The 7,440-nt window shown below is 30.4% G+C and overlaps 2 protein-coding genes across 2 annotated transcripts; one reads left to right on the top strand and one right to left on the bottom strand.

Moving 5' to 3' along the window:
• The first annotated feature begins 365 nt into the window (after nt 1-365).
• Nucleotides 366-3,647, top strand: LOC126771477 (UBX domain-containing protein 1). The gene is made up of 6 exons (XM_050491375.1): nt 366-507; nt 582-969; nt 1,078-1,262; nt 1,553-1,726; nt 2,115-2,233; nt 3,442-3,647. The coding sequence occupies exons 1-6, from the start codon at nt 458-460 to the stop codon at nt 3,486-3,488; spliced, it is 963 nt and encodes a 320-aa protein (XP_050347332.1). The 5' UTR covers nt 366-457; the 3' UTR covers nt 3,489-3,647.
• A 549-nt stretch (nt 3,648-4,196) lies between these two features.
• LOC126771482 (ribonuclease Oy) lies at nt 4,197-6,395 on the bottom strand. Its single transcript, XM_050491380.1, has 3 exons — nt 6,218-6,395; nt 5,858-6,144; nt 4,197-5,564 (listed from the first exon to the last, which is right to left on the bottom strand). Exons 1-3 carry the CDS (start codon nt 6,259-6,261, stop codon nt 5,092-5,094), a joined length of 804 nt encoding a protein of 267 aa, XP_050347337.1. The 5' UTR covers nt 6,262-6,395; the 3' UTR covers nt 4,197-5,091.
• Nucleotides 6,396-7,440: the final 1,045 nt, after the last annotated feature.

Here is a 7,440-nt window from a genome sequence, read left to right on the forward strand (position 1 = left end):
GTCCCTTGTGTCATATAGATATATTTACAGGTTAAATATCGAATACCTAATAAATGTAATTAAATGTAACACTACTTCATTTGCATTTACATTTACAAAATATTTAAAAAGTCATTAAATTGAATATTTTCTTCTTTTTTAAATTATAAATCTACTTATTTTTCTAATTATCTAATATTAAAAATAGGTAATGTAAGTTCTAACTCGTAATTAATTTAAATTTAATAATAGCTTTTTTAAATAATGATTATGCCGTTGTATGTATTTATACATAGCTAACTCATGTGGCGGTATTTTTTATAAGAATTTGTTGAATTATCTGTATTATTCGTTATCTATGCATTTTAGTTTAAAAAAATTATCATTAAAAAACTGTATGTACAAAACAGCTGATGAGTGAAGAAAAGCGACTAATCATAGTTTTTTTAAATATTGTCACTTATAAACAAAACTCATAATGGCAGAGGTACAGACATTAATCGAAATGGGATTCCCTAAAGAGCGAGCGTATGTATTTGCTTAATAAAATAATTTCTGTTTTATTTCCCAAGAAGAGGTTTTACTTTGTTTTTCTTTTTCAGTGAAAAAGCTCTTGCAGTGACGAATTACAAGGGCGTAGAGCCTGCTATGGAATGGCTCTTAGCTCATGCAGACGATCCTGAACCAAGTGTGGGACAAGCGCTTGTGGATAACTCAAATGTACGTAGCAATGAAGCCACTGAAGCACCTGCCCCGGCTTCTGAACCTAGCACCGAACAAGAAGCTAAGTCCTTCAAATGTGACGAGTGCGGCAAATTATTTAAAAATCAAGACGAAATGGAGTTTCACGCTGCTAAAACGAACCATAGCAGTTTTTCAGAGTCAACAGAGGAGAAAAAACCTCTGTCAGAAGAAGAGAGGAAAGCGCAGTTAGCGTTACTGGAAGACAGAATGAAACAGAAACGAAAAGAAAGAGAGGAGAGGGACAAGGTATACAGTTTGATTTATTATGAGTTAGTGTTTTGAATCAAATAATTTAAAACAAAATGTGTAATACACCTCTTATAAATATATATGATTGCTCATTAAATCTTATAGGCTGAAGCACTTGAACGTGAAAGACTGCGAATTAAATCTGGTAAGGATCTCCAGGAAGCTCGACAGAGACTCCAGGAACAGGAGATGCAAAAATTAGTAGAACAAAGACGCAAGGAAAAGTTGGAAGATCAGAGAGCAAGAGAACGGGTCCGAGCACAAATAGAAGCTGACAAACAGGCTAGAAAGTGAGACATGCTTTATAAAAATAAAATAAAATAATCTAAAATTGAAATGGAGAATTCTTATATTATACATACATATATAATTTAATTTACAATTAATTAACATTTAAACTAGAACTTTTTTATATATCATTTGTTTTCAAGAAATCTTTCTAAGTATGATTAAATTACATAATTTAATCATACGACATAAAATATGTTCATTAAAACTACAAGACAAGTTTAAATTAGCTAACAAAAAAAGGAAACTGAGGACATTATTAGTTATTATAATGTTTTTTAAATATTCACAGGCTTGCAGCATCAGGTCAGCCTGCCCCTGAACCTGCACCGGCCCCAATGCCAGTCACAAATCCCACACCGGCACCGAAGGTTGCATATGATCAAGCTCGTATTCAATTGAGGTTTCCTGATGGGCAATCTCTTTCGCATACATTCTCTGCTAAAGAACAGTTGGCAGCTGTTAGGTACTATTTCAATAAAATTAATGAATCATACCAATTAGTGTCTTTGGATGCATAATTTTGTTGTTCAGGTTTCCAAAAAATGTAATTACAAATTAACCTTGTACAAATAATGTTTTGAATGCTTATAATATAATAAAATTAAAAATATAATAATATAATAATAATGCTTAGGATATAATAAAATCAAATACTTTTGAATTACCCTTGAAATACGACCAGTATCTTATGATCTGTCACATCCTTTGGACACCAATGATAACAGTTAAATCTTGATTGGGTCATATTGAATGAGGGACTATTTAAAATGAAGTGTTCTCTTTATTACAGTACATTTGTATTAATAAAAACACCAAAATTAGTCAAATAGTGATATTTTCTTTTTTTATAGGTTATACCTGCAAGTCAACAAACCTGAATATGCAGAAAATACTAATTACAAATTAATGACGACATTCCCAAAGAAGATATTCTCTACAGAAGACTATGAAACACCATTAGAGTTGTTAGGTAATGTATTACATTGATTTGTCAAAAAACAATTACTGACACATCAGTTTATCCAATTTAGATCTGTTACTATCCAAATTTATTCAAACAGTATTAGGAGAAAAATTAATATATTAATCTAATTAAACAAGAATTATTAAGCATTGAATACAACAAATATATAGTTATGGAATAAAATGCATATGATTTGGGGAGCAAAACAGCAGTACTTGGTATTGTTGTTTCGGATTAAAGGGTGAGTGAGCCAGTGTAAATGTAAAACAAGGGATATATCATATTAGTTCCCAAGGTTAGTGGCACATTGGTGATGTAAGCAATGGTTAACATTTCTTACAATGCCAATGTCTATGGGCGTTGGTGACCATTTATCATCAGGTGGTCCATATGCTCGTCCCCTTCCTATTCTATAAAAAATAAGAGATAATAACTCAAATCCCATAGATCTCAATGATGGCCAACGAATACTGCCTGTGCCATATCAGAGACTACATTTGAACATAGTTCCAATGTCTATTTGAGTCATATTCGAGCTCTTGATAAAAAAATATAAATATTTTTAATTTTTTTTTATAGAATAGGAAGACGGACGAGCATATGGGCCACCTGATGGTAAGTGGTCACCAAACGCCCTTAGACATTGGCATTGTAAGAAATGTCAACCATCGCTTACATAGCCAATGCGCCACCAACCTTGGGAACTAAGATTTTATGTCCCTTGTGCCTGTAATTACACTGGCTCACTCATCCTTCAAACCGGAAAACAACAATAACAAGTATTGCTGTTTTGCGGTAGAATATCTGATGAGTGGGTGGTACCTACCCAGACAAGCTTGCACAAAGCTCTACCACCAGTATATTATATTACTGTAAAAAGGATTTTAATCATGAATTAGTCCAATTAAACTAGCATTTTAGTTGAATCCTTTACTCACAAATTTCTTAATTCCATTATGTTAAGAGTAGACTAAAACGTAGAGAGACTACATTTCTCATTTTTTCAAATTATCTTAACAGCTTTAATCTTACTCAGAGATTTGTCTTTTGTTACAAAAATTAAACTAGAGCTTAAATCAAAATTTGAGTGGATTTGTTGGTTATTGCAGATAGGGAATTGGTTTTGGTTTACAATCAATGCTAGTCTATATTGTAAATAGTCTAGCAGTGTAAATGCATTTTTTTTTTTCAATGAGTTGTTTTATATTTTTAAGGTCTGGTGCCATCAGCGGTTATCATCGTTTCAAGGGGTGCTCAGTAACATGTTTTTTCTATACCTGGGCTATGGTAGTTTTGTGTAATGTGGAATGTGACATTTCTAAAATAATTACAGATTAAATAAACTGAATATTTATGCTTAACTGGTCTGTGCTAAAGTTGTGGTTACAAATACAATAAAGTTTTGAAATGAGTAATCATATTTATTTGTTTTATTTTATAATGTAATTTATATTTGATATTATTTTTAACAGATTGCGATACTTATTGTTGTTTCCAATTTTGTCATTGGCTCATCGCCTGACAAGAATATTTTGTGTAATGTTTATTATAATTCTTTAGCTGAATTTCATTACATAATACATAGCTATGGATATATTGATAAGTAGTTTGAAATAACAAAAAAAAACTTACGACCCCAACCTTCAATAGATTATAGTATCATTTTTTTTATGAATATTATTAACTTTAATAACTAACAAAAACAATATTTTTGTATACTTTTATATATATATTACTCAAATAACCTGGCTCTTTCAATTTACCTACAACTTATATACCTTATTATTGTAAAATTCATATATTGTATAGTGTCTAGTTGTCTATCTTTTGGTGTTTATTCTTGTGTATTAAGTATATAACTAGTAATTTTCAAACATTAAAACAAAGTGAATTTATCTTTTAATGTAAAAATAAGATAAATAATGTATGATACAATATCATGTTTTGATGAACATATACAAAACAAAAATCAGATAACAAATGTTTTATTGTGCAAACTACATTTCATTCTTACGAGTATAAAAATATTCTTTCCTGTTCATGTTGATATTATATTTCGTAATATACTTAATACATCATAAATTTTTTTAAACAATTCTAAGCGTCTTCATATAGGAATTACATAAAAAAACTATCTGACTCAGGATTAGGATTAATAACTAACTAAGTAAACTGTCCTAATTGTTATTTCCTGATCCGCCTTGACTCCCAATGATAAATTAATCAATGACAAAGTTGCTGTATAATATACTTGATTAAATTTTATGTAATTTTTAAAACAAATAAGGTAATATATAAATTTATAATGGTATATTCCACAAAAAATAAAAGGATAGCCAAAAGGTTTTATTTAATCTTTGCATTAAAACTAATTCAATTGAATACATTAGTTTATAGTATCACCGACATCAAAATTATTTGAAAAATTGCTGGTCAATTAGTAGGGAATAATTGGTTCAAATAAAATTTGTTTGAAATATTTCATCCATAGGTTAAATTAAAGCTTGTAAAATATCTACATTATGCAATTCTACTATTTTAAAAATTAAGAATACTCAAATAAATTGTAATCATATTTAATATTTGATTCTTTTTATTAAATATTATCTATTTTTACCCTGCAATAATAAATTTTTCAATAAATTGTAAGTACAATTTTCAAAGAGACTAAATAATCTCATATTTCAATTATCACCTTTTCTTATCATCAATGAAAATAGGTACAAAAATTGTTAAGGTTATTGTACTATTTCAATATTTTGTATAACATTATAATAAACATTTCAATATTTACAGAGTTGGTATAAACATAAAAAAAAAAGGAAACATGATTCATATTTACAAATAGTTACAATTATATTGATTTATAAAGTAAACCACTGCAACCATGAAACTAATTTGTACACTTGGACATAAAAACTGTTCTTGTTATAATGAGGATAGATAATATTTTTAGATGTTTTACAATTTGTTAGAATGGACTGATCACCAATCTGTTTGCGAGTGACAACTCCATCACAGTTTGCAATTTTAAATTCCTTCGTGAAACAAATACGTATGTCTGATATGTAGCTCTCTCCGTCTTCTTTCTTACATTCAATAACAGGGTCAACATTGATTTTATCTTTGATAGCTTTATTTATATCTACGATAGAATATTCCTTTGTATTTGATGGTACAATATTTTCTGCCTTTAGTATATTGGTCATAGAATACTTCTGCAACCAATTAATACCAGTAGAGAAATATTTCAATTCAGAATTTAGTGGTTCCAAAACGGCAGCACAAGTTCCATGTTTACTCCATTCATGAGCCCAGAGAGAGTAGAGCGAAGTTCCTGTTAAATTCAAGGTATTTAAATTATAATATTTTTATCTGTTGGTATCACAAAATGTTGTATATAAGGGTATTTGACTGACAACATTAGGTTATTGATTAACTATGAAGGAATAATGACATAGTCTTATAAAACTAACTAATGTTACAATTTATCGACTCTTGTTCTGTCATATTTTTACAGTGCAATAAGTTATACTATTATATTTTGTAATATGTAATTAATAATAATAATATAAATTTATTATATAATAATTTCATAATTTATTTTAAGTAGACCAAACACCACCTTACCTCCAAAAATATTGACCCAGACATGTGTAAGTTGGTCCTCAATAGGTCTTATCTTTTCAGGATCAAATAACCAAGTTCTGTTGCAAAATGCTGGCCCCATAGAGCCAAACTTAGTAGGCCATATGCCGTGAATCGTCCAAGTATCCACATTAGTTGGCATGACACATGTATGTGAAGCGTCATGTTTTTTCCATTCTTTACAAGCAGTTGCTGGCCATTGTTGGGTAAATATAAGTAGATCAAACTCAGGTTCCGCTTGTATGTACGTCATGCTCGCATAACGTAAGCTGGAATAAGGATAAATAGGTATATCTCTATGTTTTTCTTAAAAGTTGTTAATTTAATAAAAATATGAATTACCATGATAAGGTGAAAAAAATGTAAATAAATTTCACCTGCGCCATCTTTATATTTTATTATTATGAAAAACACATCAGTTACATAAAATTGAAAATACGTGATGAACTGACGAATATAACTGTATTAAATTAATCACTGGGCAAAATATTTACATTGACATTTTATTTCTTGTGTTTTTATTTCTCCTTAAAAAGGCAAACATATTAAATCATACAGCCACCATCTATCGTCACAGATTATCAGACTTATATTGTCACATTTTTTGGTATATAATAGTAACTGCCCTGCGTTGCTTGACCCACGTTAAATTTTACCATTCCGTCTCTGTGGGATCCACCTTAGCTATAATATAATAATGTTAACCTTTCTCAATAAACACTATCTATCGCAAAAATATAATTTTTAATCGGACTGGCAGATACTAAGGTTAACGCATTTAAGCCAATTAACATATTCTCATTAGTACGTATAGATTTTTTTTTATCTTGGGTTACGTTGCGATTTCTGCATTTAAAAAAAAATATTGTAATAGGGCAATATTTTTCCTATATTTTTGCCACAGAGTACACAATCACTACGTTTTATGCAGTAGAAAATGCCTACCTACTATAATTTACTAGATAGTAGCCGGTAAGGCTTTGTGCAAGCCCGTCTGGGTAGTTTACTCATCAGATATTCTACTACGAAACAGCAATACTTAGTATTGTTGCGTTTCGGTTTGAAGGGTGTCATCAAGTCATCCAGTGTAACTACATGCAGACGGGATATAACATCTTAGTTCTTTTAATTGGCAATGTAAGGAATGGTTAATATTTCTTACCTGGCCAATGTTTATGGGCAGTGGTGAACACTTATCATCAGGTGGCTCATTTGCCCATTCACCTACATATAACATAAAAAAATATATATCTGACATAATATAATGAAATGGCCGAGATGGCCTAGTGGTTAGAACGCGTGAATCTTAACCGATGATCGTGGGTTCAAACCCGGGAAAGCACCATTGAATTTTCATGTGCTTAATTTGTGTTTATAATCATCTCGTGCTTAACGGTGAAGAAAAACATCGTGAGGAAACCAGCATGTGTCTAATTTCATTGAAATTCTGCCACATGTGTATTGATAGAATACATTACACACAACCCGCTTTGGAGCAGCGTGGTGGAATAAGCTCTAAACCTTCTCCTCAAAAGGGAGAGGAGGCCTTAGCGCAGCTGTGGGAC

This window comes from Nymphalis io, chromosome 10, assembly GCF_905147045.1.
Source record: "Nymphalis io chromosome 10, ilAglIoxx1.1, whole genome shotgun sequence".
NCBI classification, from domain to species: domain Eukaryota; kingdom Metazoa; phylum Arthropoda; class Insecta; order Lepidoptera; family Nymphalidae; genus Nymphalis; species Nymphalis io.